This window comes from Pseudorca crassidens, chromosome 9 (genome assembly GCF_039906515.1).
Source record: "Pseudorca crassidens isolate mPseCra1 chromosome 9, mPseCra1.hap1, whole genome shotgun sequence".
Taxonomy (NCBI): Eukaryota; Metazoa; Chordata; class Mammalia; order Artiodactyla; family Delphinidae; genus Pseudorca; species Pseudorca crassidens.
The window spans coordinates 49,559,317-49,586,133 of NC_090304.1; the positions used below are offsets into that span (position 1 = coordinate 49,559,317).

A 26,817-nucleotide genomic window follows, 5' to 3' on the forward strand; every position below is an offset into this window, starting at 1 on the left:
AGAGGCCACAGCGGTGAGAGGCCCGCGTACAGCAAAAAAAAAAAAAACACAAAAAAAAACAAAAAAAAAACTGATGAGTTAGAGGGGACTTCTGGCTTGACAGTGTGAGAAGCTTCATAGAACCACTCTCCAGTGAAAGTGGCAAAAGTTATTTTTTAAAAGTAATCATTCATTATGTGACATATAACAGAAAGTTAAAGATCCTTAATATAAGAGCACCTAGAAACCAAACAAAAGATGAGCAAAAGATATAAAAATATTTTTATAAAGAAATATAAACAAACATGTATAAACTTTCAACTTCATAAGCAGTCAAAAATTAAAATGAATACCATTTTCCCATCCCTTGAAAAGGCAGCTATGAAAGGATTGGTAATAACTAGTGCTGGACATAATGAGCACTCTGTCATTGTTGGAGAAGGTATACATCCATGTAGCTTTTCAGGTGGACAATTTGTCAGTGTATATCAATACTTAAAAGGTGTCTAGCCTCTCATTTAACAGCTCTGACTGTAGGCATCCAACCTGAAGAAATCTTCACGCAAGTCCTAGGAGTCACGTATAAGTAGGTGTATCGAAGCATTTTTTGAAATAACAAAAAATTTGAAACATGATTGTACATAAATGAAGAAATTGTTGAAGTAATACATACTAACTCCTACCAGGCAATACTCTGCAGCAGATGAAAAGAGCTCTATAGTGTGGACATGAAAATATTTCTAAGACATAGTGATATGAAAAACAAGGTGTACAATAATACTGAATCACACACTCCTGTTTATGTTTATATGGTTATGGACCTGTTTACATATATATGGCATGCGTGTGTCTGTGCATGCCTAGAAAAAAGTCTGTAATAATGCATATCAAGATGTTGATGGTTTCCTCTGCCCAAGGCACTAGGACTGGAAGAGGAGGAATGAAAGGGGCTTTACGTAATTTACTTCATTCTAGGTTATTTGGGTTTTTTTAATAAGCATGTTTTTACGGATGACAAATAACTTTCATTTTCACAGAAAACTTGGAAAATGCAAATATATAATCTCTGATACCGTAAAAAAAAAAAAAAGCCATCATTCAAAATCTCTAGAAATTGTCCTAGGGCATATAGCAAATGAAGAAACATTTGCTCAAGAAGATCTACTAAAACTCAGTAAGAACAGTGAGAGTCTGTAGTATTTTAATTAACACTTGCTCCCTCTCTCTCTCCCCACTGCCAAATCAGTAAGACAGAAACCCCATTCCAGACTGGTGCAGCTGAGAACACAGGGCTCCCTCATGCCCAGGCTCCCAGTTGGAAGGCTATGTCTCCTCCTTCTTCCAGTTACCTGTTGCTAAAGCTAAGTTCTAGGTGAATCCAGCAAAGAAGTGGGCCTCCCTACTTTCACCCAGCCCCCACTCATGGGGCAGGGACTTCACCTTGGATGCAGAGCCACTGAGCATACTGGGGACCTCACTGCCATTTCCCTAGCTTATAAGACAGCAATTATACTCTGGGAGAGGCAAGTCAAGAAGGCACGAGGCTACTGCCATCCCTCCACCAAGTGTTCAGCTCCTAAAATGGGGGTGTCACTCAAAGAGAAGAACGTCATCGTCCCCACCTCCAACTCCAGAACCATAGCTCAGAGTTCTTGCCTGGTAGGAGAAGCAGGCTTTAGAGAGTTTTGAACCTCTCCCCAAAGGAAATTATTTTATTTGCAACAGAATGTGAAGAAGTTTAAGACCAAGGGCTCTCTGAAAAACAGTGAAAGTTCTGGTGAAAGGCAATTGGGAGGAGAGGGGTGGATTTATTGGAGATATAGGCTGAACTGCAGGGGAAAGAATTTGCTGACTGGGAACAGAGACAGCTGGGAGGAGCCCTCCTCTTGTAAGAACAAATCTCAAACACTGATCTCAGAAACTATCCTTTCAAAGGAGCCCTAATATGAGTGGATCAGTCTGTGGAGAAAATTTATGCCCCAGGGCATTGTTGAAAACAATAGAGTAATCAGATGGCAACTAACAGAGCTTAACAGCTGAGTGGGGCCAGGAGAAGACAGAGTCAAAGACAGCCCTGCCAAAACCATTGCCATCCAAAGGTGACTGTGGGCATATCCAAAGCTGCACCCTCTGAGAAGCAACATCAGAGGCTTCACACGGTCAGGAGGTGGTGGGAACAGACCACTGAAATAATCTTTCCAGTCACCAAACAAACAAACAAGTAAATAATAACAAGCCCCAGAGGGGTTGGACCAGTAGCCAGAATTGCTCCAGTATATGATCAAAAACATCCAGTTTCTAACAATACATATATTGTTTCATATATATATATATATATATATATATATATATATATATATATATGGCATGCGAATTAACAGGAAAGTATGAGCCATACACCAGAGAAAAAGCAGGCAACAGAAACTGTCTGTGAGAGCAAGCAAATTCAAATTTGACAAAAAAAGGCTCCAAAGTAGCCATTATAAATATCTTCAAAGACTAAAGGAAACCATGATTAAAGAAGTAAGGGAATGTGTGGTGACAATGTCACATCAAATAAAGAATATCAATAGACAGAAATTACAAAAAAGAACCAAAGGTATGTTGTGGAGTTGAAAAGTACAGTAACTAAGAGAGGAGCTCAACAGCAGCTCTGAACCAGCAAAAGACAGAATTAGCAAACTGGAAGATAGGCTGAAGGAGATTACACAATGCAAAAAACAGAGAGAAAAAAAGAATGAGAAAAAATGAACAGTTCCAGAGAAATGTGGAACACCATTTTGCTCATATGCGTAATGGAAGGATCAAAAGGCGAGGATGGGGAGTTCCTTGGTGGCCCAGTGGTCAGGATTCCGGGCTTTCACTGCTGTGGCCCGCGGTTCAATCCCTGGTCGGGGAACTGAGATCCCACAAGTCGTGTGGTGTGGCCAAAAAAAATTAAAAGTAAAAATAAATAAAAGGAGAGGATGAAGAGAAAGGAGCAGAAAAAATAGAGAGAGAAAGAAATAATGTCTGGGAATTTCCCAAGTTTATTGAAAAGCATTAATCTACCTATCCAGAAAGTTCAACAAACTTCAAAGAGGATAGGATAAATGCAAAGAGATCCACAGACACATCACAGAAAAAGCTAAAAGCCAAAGGCAAGGAGAAAATCTTAAAAGCAGCAAAAGAAAAATAATTCATTACACATAAAGGAAGCCAAATAAAAATAACAGCCTACTTCTCATCAAAAGCAATGGATGCGGGACTTCCCTGGTGGTGCAGTGGTTAAGAATCCTACTGCGGGGCTTCCCTGGTGGCGCAGTGGTTGAGAGTCCGCCTGCCGATGCAGGGGACATGAGTTCGTGCCCCGGTCCGGGAAGATCCCACATGCCGCGGAGCGGCTGGGCCCGTGAGCCATGGCTGCTGAGCCTGCGCGTCCGGAGCCTGTGCTCTGCGACGGGAGGGGCCACAGCAGTGGGAGGCCCGCGTACCGCAAAAAAAAAAAAAGAATCTGCCTGCCAATGCAGGGGACATGGGTTCCAGCTCTGGTCCGAGAAGATCTCACATGCCGCAGAGCAGCTAAGCCCGTGCGCCACAAATACTGAGCCTGCGCTCTAGAGCCCGTGCTCCGCAATGAGAAGCCACCTCAATGAGAGGCCGGAGCACCACAACGAAGAATAACCCCTGCTCGCGGCAACTAGAGAAAGCACTAGCGCAGCAACGATGACCCAGCGCAGCCAAAAATTAATTTAAAAAAAAAAGTGAAGGCAAAATAAACACTGAAAAAATTCATTGCTAGCTGACACACCTGATATTGATAAAAAGCACTAAAGGACATTTTTAAGGTTAGTAAGGGACCCCAGATAGTAATTTGAATCCATGTAAAAAAATAAATCTGTTCCTTTTTAAATAAATGCATTCATTCACTTAACAATATTTATAGAGTACCAACACTGAGCACTATTCTAGGTACCAGGGATTTAGCAGTGAACAAAACAGATCCCCTGCCCTTATGGATTAAATGATAGAATCCAGAAGGTGATTAAGTCCTTAAAAATAAAAAAAAACCCAAAATAACAAACAAAAAAAAAGAAGTGATGTGTAATGAGGATGTAGGTGCCAGAAATGCAGTAGGCTTGCAGATTTCATTATTACATAGGGTAGTCTGGGAAAGGTCTCATTGATAAGGAGAAGTATGAGAAAAGACAAAATATTGGGAAACATGAGGGAGTTATCAAAGTGGATATCTGGGGGAAGAATATTCCAGACAGAGGTAAGAGCTATAACAAAGGCCCTAAGACAGGAAAAACAAGGAGTGTTTGAGAAACAGCATGGAGTGTGGCTGAAGTGAAAGACCAAAGGAGATAGATGAAGAGGAGGAGATCCTAATGATAAGTGGAAGCCAGGTCACATAGGACCTTACTGACTCTTTTTTTTTTTTTTCGGCTGTGTTGGGTCTTCATTGCTGTGCGCAAGCTTTCTCTAGTTGCAGCGAGCAGGGACTACTCTTCATTGAGGTGCACAGGCTTCTCGCGGTGGCTTCTCTTGCTGCGGAGCACGGGCTCTAGGCGCATGGGCTTCAGTAGTTGCAGCATGCAGGCTCAGTAGTTGTGGCTCACGGGCTCTAGAACACAGGCTCAGTAGTTGTGGCGCACGGGCTTAGTTGCTCCGCGGCATGTGGGATCTTCCCGGACCAGGGATCGAACCTGTGTCCCCCGCATTGGCAGGCAGATTCTCAACCACTGCGCCACTAGGGAAGCCCTGGACCTTGCTGACTCTTGTGTTAACTTTGGCTTTCATACTAAATGAGAAATGGAGCTAAAACAGGGTTTTGAGTAGAGGAGTGAAATGATCTGGTTTACATCTTTTAAAGCTCTCTGGTTGCTACACTGAGAATAGACTGTAGACATGGTGATCTGTTATGAGGCTGTTGAGTCTCAGTACCTACAGTGGAGTAGGGGTGCGAAATGATTAAATTTTGGACATATTTTGAAGGTAGAACCCACTGGATTTACCAATGGATATGGGGATGAGAGGAATTATGGATGATTCAGAGTATTTTTTGGTCCAGGCAATGGAAATAATGGAGTTGCCTTCAACTGAGATGACAAAGGCTGTAGGAAGAGAAGGTGTTGGATGAGGTGACATTTAGAACCCAGTTTGGGTCATGGTAAGTTTCAGATCCCTTTCAAATTCTTAGAAGGGGACTTTGGGAGTTTGGGATGGACATGTATACACTGCTGTACTTAAAATAGGTAACCAACAAGGACCTACTGTATAGCCCAGGGGACGCTGCTCAGTATTATACAGCACCTTAATGGGAAAAGAATTTGAAAAAGAATAGATACATGTATATGTATAACTGAATCACTTTGCTGTATACCTGAAACTAACACAACATTGTTAATCAACTATGCTCCAATATAAAATAATTTTTTTTAATTTCTCAAAACAAGATATACAAATGATCAATAGGCACATGAAAAGATGTTTGGCAAAATTAATCACCAGGGAAATGCAAATCAAAACCATAATGAGATATTATTTCACATCCACTAGGATAGCGATAATTTAAAAAATCAGATAATAACAAGTGTTAGGATATGGAGAAATTAGAACCCATGCTCTGCTGACATGAATGTAAAATGGTTCAGCCACTTTGGAAAACAGTCTGGCAGTTCCTCAAAGGGTAAACATAGTCAACATATGACCCAGCAATTCCACTCCTAAGTATATACCCAAGAGAAATAAAAACATCTGTCCACTGGGAATCCCCTGACGGTCCAGTGGTTAGGACTCCGAGCTTTCACTGCCGTGGCCCGGGTTCAATCCCTGGTTGGGAAACTAAGATCCCACAAGCCGTGCAGTGTGGTCAAAATAATAAGAATTTTTTTTAATTCTTTAAATAAATTAAATAAAATAAAAAATCTATCCACAAAAACCTGTACCATAGCAGCATTATTCATAACACCCAAAAGGTAGAAACAACCCAAATATCCATCAACTGATGGGTGAATAAGCAAAATGTAGTGTGTCCATACAATAGAATATTATTCAGCCATAAAAAGGAATCAAGTTCTGATACATGCTACAACATGGATGAACCTGGAAAACATTATACTAAGTGAAATAAGCCAGTCACAAAGCACCACATATTATATGATTCCAATATGAAATGTCTAGAATAAGCAAATCTTTAGAGACAGAGAGTAGATTAGGGCTAGGGGGAATAGGAGGACAGGGGGACAATAGCTAATGTGTATTAGTTTTCTCTCTGAGGTGACAAAAATTTTCTAAAACGGACTCCAGTGATGGTTGCACATATCTGTGAATACAGTAATAACCATTAAAGTGTACATTAATAACCATTAAATTGTAAATGGGTACATTATATGGTATGTGAATTATATCCCAATAAAGCTATTTTTTAAAAACTGGTGGGTTTGACCAGGGCCAGGCAAACTTTTTCTGTAAAGGGCCAGACAGTAAATATTTTAGACTTGGTGAGACATACAGTCTGTTACAACTACTCGACTCAACTCTGCTCTTCTGTGAAAGTAGCCATGGACAAGATGTAGATGAATAAGAGTGGCTCTGTGCCAATGAATCTTTACTTATGGACACTGAAATTTGAATTTCATACAGATTTCACATGTCACAAAATTCTTCTTTGGATTCTTCTCCCAGCTATTTAAAAATGTAAAAGCTATTCTTGGGAGATTGGGATTGACATATATACACTAATATGTATAAAGTAGATAAGTAATAAGAACCTGATGTATAAAAAAATAAATTAAATAAAATTCAAAAAAATTTAAAAAAAAAAATAAAAGCTATTCTTAGTTTGTGGACTCTATAAAAAACAGGAAGGGTGTCATATTTTGCTGACCCTGGACTAAATGCACCTAATCCTCCCTCCATTATGGCTTCAAGTACTAAGGAAATCTCTCTCCCTTACAATCCCCATGAACAAGAGTCAGTTTTGATTCCCCTTTCAGTTTTTCCCCCACACTCACTACCATTCCTATGCATGGCTTTCCAACACCCTGGGAAATACAAACCCAGCCAAGTACTCAACAGCAGGAAAACCTCCCGGACTCCATTTCCAAAATAGAACATCAACTTGGTAAGAGTTGAGGGCTCACCATGTGTTCTTTATAAATGCCACTCACCTTTGGGCACTGAGTGGATAGAGGAAAAGGCTTGGGAACAGAGAATATAAGAGAGTAAGGCAAACTCATGCCTCCTCTTTAAGAACCTTCTGGCTCCTAATCAACTCTAAGAGGGAGAATTTAGGCTTATGTGTCAATGAGCAATATAAAAAAAAAATCCTTAAGAGCAGAATTTCATTTTAGAGCATGATGGTACCACAAGAGAAGGCAGAAGGGATGAGTGAAGACATGAAGCCTCTATTAAGAGGCATTTGTTCATTCATTTGCCCAACCAGCATCTTCTGAGTAGTGACTATGTGGCATTGCCTATGCTGGTATCTGAGGACACAGAGATTAATCAGACATATTGAAAGCACCTGGGTGAGTCAGCTATATGGGGGAAAGTCAGTCCCTGAAGGCAAGAACCACTGTCCTATGTGGAGGAAAGGGCTACGGCTCAATCCCAAAGGCAGAGCCCAGAAACACTTTCTCCAATCCTCTCAACCCCACACTGCCTGAGACCTCACAGAATTTTCCACTCTGAACTAATCAGGGAACTTGCTCACCACCCAGAGATACCAGAAGACTTGTGAAGGGACATACAGGAAAAAACCTCACCGATACAGACTCGAATCCCATCTCTGCCACCTACTCACCACATCACTTCAAGTCTGTAAAATGCAGACTACCTCACAGTTACAGTGTGGAGACAATGAGATCATGTAAGGCACAGTCCCTCACAGTACCTGTATGTAGAAGGTGCTTCAGGAATGTTTGACTATTCTGAACCTGGGTCGCTTGGCAAGAGGGGTCACACTGTGGAAAATGATGTATCCTGAGTGAACCAGCTCTGAGTCCCAGCAGCTTCTAAGCCCCTCCTTCTCAAGATGCAGGGCTGCTAGGTGAAAGAGGGCCTGGTTCTTACCCGATCATGCCATGCTGCTGAGGTGCATGCCTACCTGACCTACCCCCGGGAGGGCCTGAGGCTGCTGGGCACTGAGGGCAGAAGAGGACAAGCTGCGTACCAACTGCTACTATTGAAATGTTCATACAGCGTTATGGTTTACAAAGGCTTCTTTACATCCATTATCTTATTTGAGCCTTTCACCAGCCATCAAAGGGATGTATTACCGGTATCGCTATCTTGTAGATGAAGAAACTATTCTCTAGACATCTCCCTACTTGATGTCTCCCAAACTTGCCCTTTTCTTTTTTTGCCTCCTGCCTTTACTCATAAAGTTCATCTTTCCTGGAATGCTCCTCCTTCTTTCTTCATTGGTAAACCCTGCTCCCCTTTGAAAACCAAGTTCCAGTTTGATCTGCTTGGCAAGGCCTGCTCCTGACGTACCTTCAGTCAGAATTAGAGGCATCTCTGTTTAAAATCCTTCTAGCTCATCATCTTTGGGATAAAATCCAAGTTTCTCAGGATGGCAAGAATCTGGCTTATGCCTGCCTCTCCAACCTCATCTCCAACCTCTCCCTCCCTGCCCCACCATTACCTTCTATGCTCAAAGTAAAACAACCACTGATTCACAGATCCCAAAAGGACATCATACTCATTCCTCCACTTGCTATACCTTTCTCTTCTCAAGGCTAACTCCTATTCATCTCAGGCATCACCTCTTCTGTGTCGTCTTTCCTGGCACCCTAGGATGGGTTAAATTCCCTCTTCTGTACTTACAGAGCATGCAGTGCTCATCTCTGGTCACAATACCTGTTAGGATTGAACACGTGTGTCTTTCTGCCTCACTAATACATGAGCTCTCTGCAGGTAGAAAATCTGTCTTCCTTATTAGTCTTTGCATACCCAACATCCAGCACAGACCAGACACTAAATATGTTTAGAGAAGGAAGACAGAAATAAGGGGATGGGGAACACGAGGACAAATAAGGGGTGGTGGTGGTCATGGATCCTCAAGTGAATCAGACATTGCATTGGAAACCAATTGTTTCTAATGCCATTAAGTACACTGAATGTGATGCACATGCAGATACAGACATGCACTGAGAGACTGGCATAAATATAGATACATACAGACAAACAAACACAAACACCAGTTAGGTCTGAAGACAAGCAGGACCTTGGGAGCCAGTGGCTGATTCCTCCTTAGACAGGAAGATCCAGAAGCTTACTTAATACCTGAAGTTGATCTTTTCTCTCTCTGCTGGCTTGACCATTTCTGGCCGTAGATGATCCTTGCATTCTGCCTACCACTTTGTAGGGCCCAGATCCTGCCTAGACTAACAGCAGCTTTGGACTCCTGATCATACTTCCTGGCTCTGTTTTTGCCCCCAGGTCCTGCACACCGTACTGCACTGTAACCTTTCGCTCCTAATCTTCTCCTTGATCTCTGACCTGGCTCATGGGCCTTCTCTCAGCTCCTACCTCCTTGGCTCAGTGTTCCTCCCCTCCTCTACTTCTTATGCACACAGACACATCTAAATACAGAAAGGCACAAAATGATGTATACACACCCACAAAGAAACAAACACAAAGGCACATATAGACATATACACATATATGGACACACACACAGAAGCCTTACAAGTACAACTAATCCCTGCCATTAACAGGATTGCCATCCAGAATAGACAAAGCAGACTCACCAACAAAGATGGGAGGAAGGAAAACAACAGTCTGCTTAGTGAGAAAGAATTTCCCTATCTGTCAAAGCAAACCACCGTCTGGGTTTTCCTGGAAACATGAGTGGAACCATCTGGGGGAGCTGCTGCTTCACCCTGTATCTGGCTAAGGCACTAGGACAGATTGCAAACGACGCTTACTCCCTCTGATGTGTAGCTCAGTTTGTCTAGCAACCAGTACCCCTCCCTGAGTGCTGGCTGACAATGTGTCTTCTGCTACACCAGCACATGTTAGATTACCTCACCCCTATTCCTCTTGAAACTCCCACAGTCTCCTGTGCACACCACCATTACAGCCCTGAAGATGTGCTGTTGTCATTGCCAGTTTACATACCCGCCTCTCTCACTAGGCTAAGGGCTTATGAATGGCAAAGAGTGTCTTATTTTCATCTCTATTCTATTCTACAGATGAGGAAAGTGAGCCTCCGAATTACTTGGCCTTATAGCTAGTACGCTGCCGAGCTTGCATCTGAACTCAGGTCAGACTCCACAGCTCATGCTTAGACTTTTAAAAGTCAATTTCCAGATACTTTATTCTAAGAAACTCACAAAATGCCAGGAAGCCCTCCTAGAAGTTAGGGCTGAATGCCTGAGGAAGGCCACAGAGCTTGGACTCACTGGGGTTGTAGCCTGGAAGCTGACTATGAGGTACCCCTGGTGAGTGAATGCTACAGCCATCCATAATTAAGTATTTACAAGGAAAAATGGGGATAGGTCATTCCCTAGCCTAAAGAGCACGTGTTATCTGAAGGATGATCTCTCATGGTATCAGTCATCTCTGTTCTGTCCAAAGGGTCTGAGCAGACTTCAATCTGTGCTGTGTCTGAATTAAGGGCAGGCGGTCAGAATGTTCCACAAGGCAGGAGATAGGATGGTGACTGCACCAGGAGATAGGCAGGGAGCTAGAAGGCAAAAAAGCAGCAAAGTGCCTCCAAACTGTAACAGTCCTTTAGGTCAAAGAAGAGTTATTGCAGCAGCAGAAATGTATACATCGAAACCCATGCTGAGGTTATTTGAATAATTGTGTGCAAGTTTTTTCTGCCCTACTTTTCATATAGTAAACTTAAAAAAGCAAAACAAAACAAAACAAAAAAAACCTCTAGGCTGTCAAAGCTGTTCAAAGAGGAAACAAGGAAAATCTATGTTCAGGGACCAAGGGGAGAACTCTGCTTCTGAGGGGCCAGCATGGTAGCAGTACTAGATATCAGAGGAAGGCCCTGAGCACAAGGCAAACCCAGGAAAAATAAAACTGGGGCCAATTAGCCAGCTGCGTTTGATATCTCCTGTCATGGAGCTCCATATGATAAGGGTCAAGAATTGGATTCAGGTCCCTGGTGTGTGGGTGAGAGAGAATTACCACCTGGCTCTCCCTTAGCTTCCCCAGAAGTGACAACTATAAAAAAAGAGAAAGAAGGGAGGGAGGAAGGGAGGAGGGGAGGGAGGGAGGAGAAAGAAATTCTCCCAAAGGCTGTTCAGTCTGGTGTCCTCAAAAGCGATCTACACCTGCCCAGAAACAGAGGGAACCTAGCTGTCAGCTAGCTAACCAGGGATCTCTGCTTCCAGAAACCATGGTAATTCAGACTTAGAAGCACCTCTTCATATCTGTCAAAGTAAGGAGTGGGGGAAAGGGAGATAGAAGTCAACATGGTTTTCAATGTGTTTTCTACAGAGCACTAGGGATTCTTATGGATTGGGCTACAGAAAGGCAAGTGGAAGGTGATCACTACTCCAACCAATGTAGTGACACTTTTATTTTTTTAACATCTTCATTGAGATATAATGCACATACCATCTTAGTGTACAGCTCAAGGGTTTTTAGCATAATTACAGAGGTGTACAATCACCACAAGTCTGAAACATTTTCATCAGCCTGAGGCAGATGTGCGTTGCAATAACCCCAAAAAATGGATAACTGTGAGCTAATTCAGTCTCAGTTTCCTTACCAGTTATATGGAAAAATCACTATGTACCCCACAGTAGACGTTTCTTGTAAAGATGACATGAGCGATTGTATGTAGAAGCACCCAGCACAGGCCTAGCACATTACAGGCGGGTAGGAGTAGAAGAAGTAGTAAGTAATACTACTACTGGGAACTAAGCCACAGGCTGGGGACTCTCTATGCACAAGTTCATTTCATCTGTGCCATAACCTTTCAAGGTAAGGATTACTGTCCCCATTTGACAGTGAGGAAACGAAGCTCACAGAGTTTAACAAACTTCCCAAGGTCACACAACTATTAACTGTACACCTAAAACCCTCGTCTTTCTTGCTCCAATGCCTCTGCATGCCTTTGCTCAGTCACACAGCCTTTCAGCAGTCTCAGCAGCGTCTTTTCCTTTCTTCAACACCCCTCTTGTATGTTCTTCTCTGTCTTTCCTAACATTTTAACTATAGTGATTTCACCTCCATCCAGATTCTGTATATGATTCATAGCACAGGGCAGAGGGATAGGGAAGCGGTCACAGAGGAGGTCAGACACACACATCATACACAAACGCCTGGAGCCCAGACCCTAGCAACTTCTAGAAACAGCCCACCATTGACTCAGCTGCTATCCTGGCCAGGAACTCACAAGTCAAAAGCACCCTGTCCCCCATACCATTGACCAGCCAACTCTATACTCTTGCTCTGCCCTAGTGAAACAATTTAAGGAGCACACACAGATAAGATAGAATCTTTGCTTTCAAATTCAAAAAAATGTAACTCATCACCTTTGTGTGCAAGGCCCTGCAACAAGCACTGTGGGAGAAGCAGTGATGCATGAGACCTGGTTCCTGGGAGGCATTCACAGTCTGGTAGGACAGACAAGGATGCACCCAACTAATTACAATATGGAGCAAAGCAATATGCCAGATGCAGGCTTCATGCCAAGTACTCTGGAGCATGGGAGAGGAAGGATTACTTCCCACTGTAGGGGAACAAACAAGATTTCTTGGAGGCAACATTTAATCTAGGGCCAGTAGTTCTCAACCAGGAGCAATTCTATTCCCCAGGGTAACTGACAAGTGGCAATAAAAAAAGTTTGGTTGTCACAACTTGGGTGGTGTGGGGCGTGGGGTGGCTGCTCTTAGCCTCTAGTGTAGAAAGGCTAGGGATGGTGCTAAACATCCTACAATCTGGCCCAAAACGTCAGCAGTGCTGAGGCTGAGAAACCCTGATTAGGCCTTGGAGGACAAGTAGAATTTTTACAGGCAAAAGTGGGAACCAGAGCGATGCCAGGATGAGGGTTTATCTGGAGCAAAGGCACAGTGATGAGAGATTAAGAGCATGTTTGAGATGGCTGCAGCATAGAGTGAGGGAATGCAGGGTATAAGAAGAACTAGTCAGGCGAGCTAAAGTCAGACTGCAGGAACCCTGGCGGGCAGGTCAGAGTTTAGATTAGTTTAGTAAGTGAAGGTAAGCCATTCTTACAATTTCATCATCTCTAAAACAGAGTTAATAACACCGAGTTCACAGAGTGGTTGAGAAGTAAATGAAACCACATATATACTCAGCTGGCACAGGACTTATTACATGGTAGGAATGTTACTTTTCCACCGCACTCCCTTTACAAGGTAGGACTAACGATCAGAGTCGTGCTTTAGCAATTCCAGTATTAGTGCAAAAAGACAAACTTATAGGCAACAATACAATCAAAATCATTGGGGTACAAAGCAAGACATTCTAAGTGCTAAACGAGTGATGTAGACTGTGCTGCAGGAGTTAGTACTGAGATGAGAGAGATCAGTGGGGGAAGAAAGCCAGGCAAGGTTCATGAAAAGTGAAGCTGGGGCATTCCAGAGGACACCTAAGACCAATACACACAGAGCCAGGGGTTGGAGGGAGGGATATAAAAAGTTAATTCCCAGAAAGGAGAACTATCTGAGCAAGGAAAGGCACCTGGAATAAACATGGAATGACTATGACCCAAAGAAGGACAAGAGTCAGATCAGAGTGGTAGGAGGTATGTCTAGAGAGACTTACAGGCTAAGGCCGGGGAATTCCCTGGTGGTCCAGTGGTTAGGACTTGGCACTTTCACTGCCATGGCCCGGCTTCAATCCCTGGCCAGGGAACTAAGATCCCACAGGCTACACAGCATGGCCAAAGGGGAAAAAAAAAAAAAGGTTAAGGCCAGATTTGAAGGGATGGCGTGCTAGGCACAAGATGGAATAAGAAAAGGAAATTAAAATGTAACTTAGAAAGATCACTGGCAGCGTGTACATGTGCTGGTGAAGGAGAAATTAGAGGCAACGGAATACTGAGGGCTGTCTACAGCTATCTGGATACAAAGAAATGAAGCCACAAGCCTCAGGAGGGAATAACAATCGTTGTTAGTCATGATGATAACTTCTGAGCATAATGCAGCTACTTATCTTCGTCCAAATTAACCCACGCTGGCCACAGCACTGGCTACGTGTGAGAAGCTCTTAGGGCCCTATATACTGCCCCTCCAGCCCAATTCCTACTGGGCCTCTGGCTATTGCAAGTGGAACTGCCGGCTGCACCCCTTCGGTTGTTTCCCCAGCCCTGATTCCACCTGGTGCCAGAGTCCATCCTTCCTCAACCCTCACAGCCTCCCAGGACCTAGCATGCTTCTTGGTGGAACAATTTTAAAAAGGTAAAAAACAAGTCAACTTTCACCATGCTAAAGTCAAGCAGATCTAATGACACTACCACAGCATGGCCTTGTTCAAAATCCTCTAGCCTTCCAGATGGGTAGGGGAAAATCAAAAGTTCTCACTTAGACCTTTTTTAAAATAAAGGCATAGGCAGGAGGCTGAGTGAGCTAACAGAGAAGTTGTGGCCCCTAGAAACGTGTGACTCTGCTCTATCATGTGCCATTTCCCTTAACATCAGCTACTCGGGTGAAGACAGAACTACCTCCTGCAGGGTCCTGGCCCTAGCCGTGTCAGCCGAACTGCTGTGGGTGGCTCCCAGAGCTGAACACTGTGGTGCCCTGGGATGATGAGAGAGCTGATTTGGAATTCTTGCGATACAAGCCAGCCCTCACTATCTGTACCATCACGCTGAGGGAGGAAAAAACATGAATTTAGAACCTATCACGCGCCAGCCCTTGTGCTTGGAGCTTTGAATACATTAAATGCTTACAACAACCCTGCAAAGAGTTACCCTCCTCAAATAGCTGAATAATTGAGGCTCAGAGAGGTGAATTTATTTGCCTATATGTCATCACATAGACAGTAAGTGGCAAAGCCAGGTTTTGAACACAGGCCTATCTCTAACAAAATGTAGGTTCTTTCTGATGATAACAACAATAATAATAACAACAAAAACTAACTTTTATTGAGCCTGTTCTATATGCCAGGCATTGTACTAATTGCTTTATATGCATTATTTCATTTAATCTTCACAACAACTTCATGAGGTACCTATTATTATCACTCCGCTTTTTTTTTTTTTTAACATCTTTACTGGAGCATAATTGCTTTACAATGGTGTGTTAGTTTCTGCTGTATAACAAAGTGAGTCAGCTATATATATACATATATCCCCATATCCCCTCCCTCTTGTGTCTCCCTCCCACCCTCCCTATCCCACCCCTCTAGGTGGTCACAAAGCACTGAGCTGATCTCCCTGTGCTATGCGGCTGCTTCCCACTAGCTATCTATTTTACATTAGGTAGTGTATATATGTCCATGCCACTCTCTCACTTCTTCCCAGCTTACCCTTCCCCCTCCCACTGTCCTCAAGTCCATTCTCTATGTCTGCATCTTTATTCCTGTCCTGCCCCTAGGTTCTTCAGAACCATGTTTTGTTTTTTTTTTTAGATTCCATATATATGTGTTAGCATACGGTATTTGTTTTTCTCTTTCTGACTTACTTCACTCTGTATGACAGACTCTAGGTCCATCAACCTCACTAAAAATAACTCAATTTCGTCTCTTTTTATGGCTGAGTAATATTCCACTATATATATGTAACACATCTTCTTTATCCATTCATCTGTCAGTGGACACTTAGGTTGGTTGCAGGTCCTGGCTATCATAAATAGTGCTGCAATGAACATTGTGGTACATGACTCCTTTTGAATTATGGTTTTCTCAGGGTATATGCCCAGTAGTGGGATCACTGGGTCGTATGGTAGTTCTATTTTTAGTTTTTTAAGGAACCTCCATACTGCTCTCCATAGTGGCTGTATCAATTTACATTCCCACCAACAGTGCAAGAGGGTTCCCTTTTCTCCACACCCTCTCCAGCATTTATTGTTTGTAGATTTTTTGATGATGGTCATTCTGACTGGTGTGAGGTGATACCTCATTGTAGTTTTGATTTGCATTTCTCTAATGATTAGTGATGTTGAGCATCCTTTCATGTGTTTCTTGGCAATCTGTATATCTTCTTTGGAGAAATATCTATCTCGGCCTTCTGCCCATTTTTGGATTGGGTTGTTCGTTTTTTTGATATTAAGCTGCATGAGCTGCTTGTATATTTTGGAGATTAACCCTTTGTCAGTTGCTTCGTTTACAAATATTTTCTCCCATTCTGAGGGTTGTCTTTTCATCTTGTTTATGGTTTCCTTTGCTGTGCAAAAGATGTTAAGTTTCATTAGGTCCCATTTATTTATTTTTGTTTTTATTTCCCTTTCTCTAGGAGGTGGGTTAAAATGGATCTTGCTGTGATTTATGTCATAGAGTGTTCTGCCTATGTTTTCCTCTAAGAGTTTGATAGTGTCTGGCCTTACATTTAGGTCTTTAATCCATTTTGAGTTTATTTTTGTGTATGGTGTTAGGGAGTGTTCTAATTTCATTCTTTTACATGTAGCTGTCCAGTTTTCCCAGCACCTCTTACTGAAGAGGCTGTCTTTTCTCCATTGTATATTCTTGCCTCCTTAATCAAAAATAAGTTGACCATATGTGTGTGGGTTTATCTCTGGGCTTTCTATCCTGTTCCATTGATCTATATTTCAGTTTTTGTGCCAGTACCATACTGTCTTGAGGACTGTAGCTTTGTACTATAGTCTGAAGTATAGTATATATAGAAGTATGTACTATAGTCTCATTCCTCCAGCCCCATTTTTCGTTCTCAAGATTGCTTTGGCTATTCGGGGTCTTTTGTGTTTCCATACAAATTGTGAAATTTTTTGTTCTAGTTCTGTGAAAAATGCCAGTGGTAGTTTGACAGGGATTGCGTTGAATCTGTAGATTGCTTTGGGTAGTAGAGTCATTTTCACAATGTTGATTCTTCCAATCCAAGAACATGGTATAGCTCTCCATCTGTTTGTATCATCTTTAATTTCTTTCATCAGTGTCACACAGTTTTCTGCATACAGGTCTTTTGTCTCCTTAGGTAGGTTTATTCCTAGGTATTTTATTCTTTTTGTTGCAACGGTAAATGGGTATCACTCAACTTCTAATGAGGAAACTGAGGCTTAAAGAGATTAAGTAACTTCTCAAAGTTTCCACAGCTGGTAAAGGGAAAGCCAGGTTTAAACCTGGGTCTGTGTGACTCTGCAGCACAAGCTTTTAACCCTGTGCTATTCTACACCAGACACCACAGACACTAACAGAAGGTTAAGTATATTTTGCAGCTTTCCAGGCTCATACTAACGTACCCATCTCCACCCCGCAAAATGTGTGATCTCACCCTTGCATAAGACTCCCATCTCAGCCTGACGACATGCTTGCTACAGTGATATTGGTCAGTCATTCCACACATGAACATTAAAATACAATTGTCAGGGACTTCCCTGGTGGCGCAGTGGTTAAGAATCTGCCTGCCAGCGCAGGGTACACAGGTTCGAGCCCTGGTCCGGGAAGATCCCACATGCCACGGAGCAGCTAAGTCCATATGTCACAACTACTGAGCCTGCACTCGAGAGCCCATGAGCCACAACTAATGAAGCCCGTGTGCTGAGAGCCTGTGCTCTGCAACAAGAGAAGCCACCACAGTGAGAAGCCCGCACACCACAACGAAGAGTAGCCCCTGCTCGCCACAACTAGAGAAAGCCCGCGTGCAGCAATGAAAACCCAATGCAGCCAAAAATAAATAAATAAATTTATATATATATATATATATATATATATATATATATATATATATATATATATATATATATATACAATCGTCAGATGTAGGTAGCTTTCCTGGAAATATAGAGGAAACAGAAAGGTGGCAATAAGTAGCGTTCACTGAGCCTGAATTGTGTGTCAATGCTATGCTGGGAACATTTTTCTTACTTAACATATGATGAAATGAACTGTGGTGGAGGGCACAGGGGGAATCTGGTCCTATGAGTTTTAGTACCTATGTAGATTCTTATAACTGCCCCACAATCCAGACATGGGACAGTTCCATTACCAAAAAAAAACTCCCTCATGCTGCCCCTTTGTAATCAAACCCTCCCCACACCCCTAACCCCTGGTAACCACTGATCTGGCCTCCATCCCTATAGATTTGCCTTTCTTAGAATGTCATTAGATGTTATCATATAGTATGTAACTATCTGAGATGGTTTCCTTCACTCAGAGTAATGCCTTTGAGATTCATCTATGCTGTGTACATCAATAGTTCATTCCTCTTATTGCTGAGTAGTTTTCCATAGTTTGTTTTATCCATTCACACACTGAAGGACATCTGATTTGTGTCCAGTTTTTGGTGATAATGAATAAAGCTGCTATAAACATTTGTGTACAGGTTTTAATACAAATATAAATTTTCTTTTATCTATCGGGGTAAATACCTAGAAGTAGGACTGCTGAGATATGTATTAAATTGTGTTCAGCTTTATAAGAAACTCTGTAAGAGTTCTAGTGGCTCTTCCTCCTCACATGGTACTTGGTTTTGACTACTTTCTAATTTTACCCATCCAAATAGGTGTATAGTGATATCTCATTGTGGGTTGGTTTTTTTTTTCTTTTTTTCTTTTTCTTTTTTTTTTTTTTTTGGCTGCACCGGGTCTTAGTTGTGGCATGCAAACTTTTAGTTGAGGCATGCATGAGGGGTCTAGTTCCCCAGCCAGGGATCGAACCCAGGCCCCCTGCATTGGGAGCACAGAGTCTTACCCACTGGACCACCAAGGAAGTCCCTCAATGTGGTTTTAATTTGTACGTCCCTAATAGCTAATGATACTGAGCATTTTTTCATATGCTTATTTGCCATGCATATATCTTCTCTGATGAAGTGTCTGCTCAAATCTTGTCTCATTTTTTATTGAGTTGCTTGTTGTCTATTGATGAGTTTTGAGAGTTCTTTATTTGGACTGGGAACTTTTTGTTTTGTTTTGTTTTTGCGGTACACGGACCTCTCACTGTTGTGGCCTCTCCCATTGCAGAGCACAGGCTGCGGACACACAGGTTCAATGGCCATGGCTCACGGGCCCAGCCGCTCCACGGCATGTGGGATCTTCCCGGACCAGGGCACGAACCCGTGTCCCCTGCATCGGCAGGCGGACTCTCAACCACTGCGCCACCAGGGAAGCCCTGGACTGGGAACTTTTAACAGCACTTTTCTCACTTAATCCTGATAGCAACGCTGCCAAGGGTAGGAATCATTAACCACCATTTTACCCTGAGAAAACCAAAGGGAAGTCACTAAACTACTATAACCTGATCACAGTTCTGCCTAATTTCAAAGTTTACTTATCACTTAATCACCTATGACATACATATTACTAGAATGCAAGCTCTATTAAAGCACGGATCTTATCTGCTTTGTTCATCATGGAATCTATAGCCCTACAACAGTGCCTCACACATAACAGGTATTCAATAAGAATTTGTTTAATAGCTGAACAAATGTCCTTTATTTTCCATGTAGGCTCCACAGAAGACAATAAAACTGCTCTCAAACTGTCTGGTCCCGTCAAGGGGACAGTGGTTTTAGGAAGGCTCTTGTCTGCCCACCTCAGACTATCAGGACAGCCTGAAGTGCCATCCCACTGCTGCAAATCCTTTGCCCAGAGGCAGTATCCCTACCAGAGGTCTCAGTAGAACACAGGTCATGAATTCCCACACTGCCAGGCTGGCAGAACTCCCTGTCAGCTTTGCAAGGAGGACACCAGCACCAATAGTGCCATCTTGCTCATCTGAAGGGCCCACAATCCATAGCCTCTGCTACCTAGGACAAAAGCAAGCAGAGATGACACTTGAGAAGTCAAATTGGCTTCCCCCCACACGAGCGACTGTATATTGTCTATAAAATGGCTGCTGAGTCTCAGTTTACCGAAAGTCTAATTTCATAGCTTACAGCAGAGACAGAAAGATCAGAAATGAGAATGAATCAACGAAGAGATAGAAAACTATAAAAAGAAATCACAACAATGCATACAGGAATGTAAGCACTGGGGTAACAGTGCAAGAGGCCCTGAAGACATGCTTTGAATAATCCAAAGAAAGTAACAATCTGTTCACAGTCATCTGTAAGAAGGAAAACTTACTTCAAAAATGGCTAAGATTTTTAAATATCTAGAAATGAGGTTATAGTTCAGTTATCTGAAAAACTTACCGATATGAGGCTGAATAAATGAGGGCTTAATAGAGTATCCCAGCATATTTCTCCTAGGGTCCTTGGGTAATCAGCAATTCTTTTAAGCGGGACATAAGAATCTCAGGTCCTTGATGGCCAGCACAACCAGGGTTTCATCTCTGGTGTCTCAGCATCCATAATCTGATATTCCAAGCTCTGAGCTGCCCACCCAATGGTCTAGTTAGATCATGAACTCCATCTATGTTGAGACTGACTCAAACACACACACTTTGCTACCGTGACTTTCTCTTTCAAGGAGAAAATAGCTTGTGAATGATCATGAGACCCCAGACTGGCAGGCCCCTCTGCCCACCAGAGGCCCGGACTGTAGGGAGAGCAGCTGAAGCCAAGGCAGGCAGAAGCTACACTGAAAAAGAACAGCTCACCACTGGCACAGGGAAAAGCAGGGTGACAGCTTTTGTGTTATTTTAGAACAGTTTGTGCTGATGAGCTTTTTGTTGTGGTACATTCCTCTAAAAAGAACATTTTCTTCCTCCCTCCATTGACAAAGTAATTCAGCAGAAAGTGAAAAAAGAAGGAAGAGTGGATGACAAAGATATCCAGGAATTTGTGGATCTTGGATCGTATCACCTTCTTGACTGTGGTGCCACGCATCTCCCAGTCCTGTGGTCAGGAAACCTCTAGGCCTCCCTCACCACCAGGAACATGGCTCTATTCCCAGCACAGACAAATAAAATGTGGGTCCTCTGAGGGTCAGTGACACATCTAGATGTGACCAAAAGTTTGGATACTTTCATCATGGCTGTTGGCCTTGCTTAAGAACCTACAGCTGCCAGGTTCAGCAAGTATACATATCTCAGCCTGGTTGCCTGGGCCCCCTTTCCTTGCCAGGCTTTTGCCCTGCAGTTTTCTCCCACAGTCACTCTGTGTGACCAAACCTACCCTCCACGCTTCTTACTGCCTCCACATCTTTGCTCACACTGCTTCCTGCTGTTCAGGCTGCCCCACCCCTTCCACTCTCTCCCAATTCTGTTTCCTCCAGGAAGTCTATTTTTCTCCTCTTATAAGTTCCTTAGACATTATCTAGCTCAACCTGATACAAGGATCCCCTCTGCTGACCAATCAGTGGAGTGCTGTGTTCTACTGTCCCATCTTCAGTGACAGGGAGTTCACTACCTACCTACCAAGGAAGCCTCTTCTATGACGAGATAGCGCTGTGAGGTGATTCTTTATTCCAGAAGAATATGCCTATATTTTACTTTCCCCACAGTGGTCCTGGTTCTGCCCTTAGCATAAGAGAAACAATACTGCAGTACTTAACAGCATAGGCTTTGAAATCAGATCTGTTCTCCTACCCAGCGTGTCCTTGAACAAAATGCTTAACCTTTCCAAAGTTCCAGTCCTTGATGGTAATACCAACTTCCTAAGGCTATCAACAAAGTTAAAAAAGTAACTATGCAAAGAGCTTAACAATGTGCCTGGCACAGAGTAAGGATTTCACTGTTATCATCGTCATCATTTAAGTCTGATTCCTCTACTTCGATTGCATTTGAAAATAGAAATTGTATTATCTGAATCTTTTCTTTTCCAGGCTAAAGTTTCTTCACTAGACTGTAAATTATATGAGGACAGATGTATCTCTATGTAATTATGTGTATTTGCTGCCACATCCCCACGTCTAGAACAGTGCCTGGCACACATATAATAGACAGTTATAAACACTGAATTGTATTGAATGCCGTCCGTTTCAGAGTTTCCATACCCTTCATCATTCATGTCACTCCTCTCTTTCACTGTTTCAAATGTTTTTGGCAACGTGAAATCCAAAGTTGAATTCACAACTTAAAGGTGGGCTAACCAGAGGAGGAGAGACTAGATTGGCCCCTCCCTCACGATATACACCCTATTGCTACTAAAAGCTGGCATAACTTGCCAGCTTCACCCCATTGCTGGCTCAAGTGGAGCTTGAAAACAACTGAAGCTTTTCAGTCTTTTGACACATGATGACTTTGGGCTCTGGGCTCTGTGGAATTGGAGCTGCAGTCACGCCAAACGGTGAAACAATAACAGAGCTATTTCCACCTAGAGATTCCTCTCGCTCTTACTATCTGGACCACTCAACTGGATCCCAGCAACTGCAGCCTGGAATTCAGAATGATCTTTCTAGGAACCTTTGTTTCTTCTTCACAAATAGAGTATACGCTTCCAAAGGGCAAGATCTGACTGTCTTGCCTTCTCTTCCACATGCCAGCACAGGGCTGAGCACAGAGTAAGGACAGATGGATGCCCTCCTTCTACAGCAGGATTATAGCAAGGATTCAGGGAAACTGTACAGACGAGCCTCAGGGCTCCCTCTCCTCTCAAACAGCACAGCTCGGTCAGTGTTGTGCTTCTAGCCGGTAGGCAAACAGGAGCCAGTCCAGGCACACACACAGATGTTAAGGCCTGCACTCTGGCAGGCCGGCTCCTAGAGGCTGCTCTGCTGAGAATCACCTTCCCTGACAAGGATGCATTCCTAGAGGACAAGCCAATATCAAGAACACCTCTCCTCAGGGAACAGACTGTCTAGACAGCTTCAGGGACTGTTCACACAGGAGGAGAAGAGAGCCGCACAGGGTGAGGGAGCTCACCTCATCACTTTCTTCCACATCCACGTCACCATTGGCATCATCGTCCATCAGCTTGTGGATGCTGCGGACTGCATCAAAGCTGAGCTTCTCATCCTCACTGTGGCACAGGGGCTTGTCAATCCGGCAGAACTCTGTACAGGAAAAGCAAGAGACAACATTACTGGGGGCTGCCACCCAGCTCTATTACCTACCTGTCTCACAGTCCCTGGCTTCTAGCGCCTGACTCCTCACACAGCCACTTAACAGACTATTTGTACAGTGATAAAAGTATTTCATAGTAACTGTCTTCCCTATTTAGGGTCAATGCTTTATTATCCTAATAGTTCCTTGGCAGGGAAGTCAAGCATAGGACTAGGAATACACTGGGATCTACACAAAGAACATGAATAAATAACTCACAAGGAAAAAATATACAAGTGAGAGAAAATACAAATAGCTGATGAACACAGGGAAAGGTCTTACTAGTAAAATCAAAGAAATACATATTCAAATGAAACATCATTTTTAGTCAATAAATAAAGGTGAATTAATACAGTCTTTCTAGAAATAGGAAAACAGGCCATTTGTTCCAAGGCCAGAGTACTACGTAGTTTTCCTTTTTGTTCACTTTGTCACTGCCTGTACATATAATGCCAGCCACAGGCCAACTGAGGAAACCCTTCACATCTTATGCCTTCTCCAGGACAGCTACATTCAGCAAGCATGGAGGTCTGGAGTGAAACTTCCTCCACCCACCACCATACAGTCATACAGCAATAAAACCAGCACAAGAGCCTAGCCCACCCATGTCTCTTTCATGACACCTAATCCTCTCTTACGAACCTGGAAAACACCTAGCCTGATCAAGGCACATAGCAGAAAGAGCCTGGAATCTAGTCTAGTAGCTCTACTATGTGGCTCTAAGGAGGTCACTTCCCTTCTTCAGGCTTCAGGTTCACTATTTGAAAAAGATATTTTAACTAAAGTTTCTGGTATTTCTTCCAATTCCTAGAGTATAAAATTCCTCTTGCCTTTCGACCCTGATCTTTCTAGGCAAAATACTCTTCAGATCACCCCCAAAGAAGACAGAAGAAAAACCGTGACCTCCCAGATAACAGAAGCAGTCACAGAAGAGAAAGCAAGGACAGGGTGAAGAAGCTGTGGCTGTGAAGCCTTCTAGAAGTCCCTGATCAGAGACCGGAAACACTAATCCATCTAATCATTTACTTGTCTGCTGGTGAGAAACAGAGACAGGATTGGACAGGTCACCTCTCTATCGCTTGCTAGTTGCTCAAATCCTTTTCAAAATGAGGAGGGGTGTAAATATTAAATTTTTTAAGTCCCAGATGTGACTCAATAAAAATATGTTGGATATTGAAGCTCACAGATGTTAACGGATGTGCCCAAAGTCAAAGGTCGCTGAAGAGGCACAGCAAGACCCCGGGTCTGCTGACTCGCAGGCCAGCACTTCACCTGACTGCCTTTATGCCAAGGTAACCAGACAGCTTTAGTTTCATCTTCTGGAAGCCACGGACAGTAATGCTGGTAGGAAGCACACTGAAGAAATGGCTTTATAAAAGAAAAAAGTAGATAAATAGTATGCATACAAAAGAAATAAGTACCTCCATGCAATCTTATGTTCCTCTACCTTTGTCCTGGCAAGGTGGAGTGGAAAATGGAGGGTGGGGTAAAGGGGTGGTGGGTATTGAGGAAAAGAGTAGAAAATAGCCAAAAATTAAGGAATTGTTTCTCAGTTTCCTCACCAACGAGAGCTCTTGGCATGATTGCTTCATTCATGGACTCCTATCCACAAATTACCTATCCCCCCAAAATTGCAGTAAGTAACAACTAGTCCATAGATGAAGCACACAGCACTGAGATTACCACAACCAACATAACACTTTCCTTCCCTTATTCCTGTTTTTATATTACTCAAAGGCATATATAATTGCCTATAAGAGCTTTTTGATCAGCATAGGATATGCCCATTTAAACAACATTTATTGAGTACTCTTCATATATCAGGGTCTATAATCAGCACAGGGTATAAAGAGATGAATCAGACTTCATCTTTGCTCTCAAGGAGCTCAATTATAAAAGTGGGGGAGATACGCAATTAAAACACTATGCGCTAAGTGCCATAATAGAAAGAATTGAGGTTATGCTAGGGGTCAGCAACTTCTGTAAAAAGCCAGACAGTAAACATTCAGGATTTATGGGCCATATAGTCTCTGTGGCAGCTACTGAACTATGTCATTGAGCACAAAAACAGCCACAGACAAAACATGAGTGAGAGAACTTAGCTGTGTTCCAACAAAATTTTATTTACAAAAACAGGTGGTGGGTTGGATTTGGCCCTTGGACCATACTTTGCTGACCCCTTTTCTAGAGTTCCATAGGTAGCACACCTGAAGCACATCAGATCGACAGATTTCTGACCCAAAACAAAGAAACCTAATCTTTTCATTAGCAAGTATCCACCCACAGGATGAACCTAAGTAAAGTACTTCTATTAGGCTTTTAAAAAATAATGGGAATAGTTTACCAAGCTCTAGGGACTAGGGTCTCCAGGCTGGGCACAATTGGCCTACAGCAGGTCCAAGAAATCTAGGCTTCAAGCATCAGGCTCTAGTTTGTAACCTGATCAGACAGACAGGTGACCTTTGCTGCTGGCATCATCTGGCATAGAGAAGGATTAAAGGGATTGAGGATAAGGGAGTACAAAATCTTGATGTCCCATATGGCCATAGAATCCTGTCCAGAAAAATCATGTCAGCCAAAATTCACAAATAATTCCTTCAATGAAGCATTTTCTAGGCTGTCTCTCTCTCTCCTTCCTGAGACCTTTTCTATCTTCTCTTAATACATTCCAATCTGGCAAGGTTTCCCAGACCCATCCAGAAATTACCTTAAAAGATCCACCCATTTTAGCAACACATTATTACTGCAATGAAAGAGCCCTGCACTTGGAGTCAGAACACATGTGTCAAAATCCCAGCTTCATCAGTTACAACCATATGATATTGGACAAGTTGTTTAACTTCTCTGAGCCTCCAATATCTCATTTGCAAAATAAGGATAATTAACTCTGCTGCATAGGGTTTTTGTGAGAGTTAAGCAAGACCACATTTGTTAAAACACCTAGCATAGGGCCTGCATGAAGCTGACATTTAATACATTTGTAGTTTCCTTTTTTCCTCCCAGACCAGCAAGTGAACAGTTCCCATCTTTTGCTAACTTCAGCCACTTTCCCTCTAAGACCATAAAGAATCAAACACAGGCAGTACAGTCCAATCACATTGCTCAGAGGAACGTTCTAGGTGAGCTGGCAAGCAACTCTGACAATGGTCTGTCTTCCCACAGCATTTATATGTCTATCACTGGTAACATTTATCATACTGTGTTGTAGTTGTCTATTTAATTTGTCTTCCCCATAAGGGCTAGGGACTATGTACCCAGCAGCAAGAAAAAACCAGGTTCTTGGTAGATGCTCAGTAAATGTTTTCTGAATGAATAACTAAATATCAGCTCTACAATTATATACGGGATTTCTGTAGGCAGAAAAGAGAATTTTAGGTAGAGAGAATAGTACAGGACCAAGTTTTAAATTTTTTGGTCTCAGGACTCCTTTTTACACTTAAAAATTGAAAATCCCTTGGGCTTCCCTGGTGGCACAGTGATTGAGAGTCCACCTGCTGATACAGGGGACACGGGTTCATGCCCCAGTCCAGGAAGATCCCACATGCCACGGAGTGGCTGGGCCCGTGAGCCATGGCCGCTGGGCCTGCGCGTCTGGAGCCTGTGCTCTGCAAAGGAAGAGGCCACAACAGTGAGAGGCCCACGTACCACAAAAAAAAAAAAAAAAATTGAAAGTCCCAAACTGTTTGATATTTACTATATTAGAAATTAAAACATAAATTCTAATATTTAGTAATTAATTCATTTTAAAACAATAAAATCTCATATACATTAATATAAACATGTTTTAATGAAAAATAATTGTTTTCTGCAAAAAAATTCATGAGA

At 42.7% G+C, this 26,817-nt stretch overlaps 1 protein-coding gene across 7 annotated transcripts in view; it reads right to left on the reverse strand.

Annotated features, from left to right (window-relative positions):
* STIM1 (stromal interaction molecule 1) overlaps positions 1-26,817 on the reverse strand; it is a 195,027-nt gene that overhangs the window by 64,323 nt on the left and 103,887 nt on the right. For all 7 annotated transcript variants that reach the window (XM_067750122.1, XM_067750125.1, XM_067750126.1 and 4 more), the window contains one exon: positions 22,813-22,943. In XM_067750122.1, the coding sequence (XP_067606223.1) occupies positions 22,813-22,943 (131 nt within the window). The remainder of the gene's footprint in view (positions 1-22,812; positions 22,944-26,817) is intronic.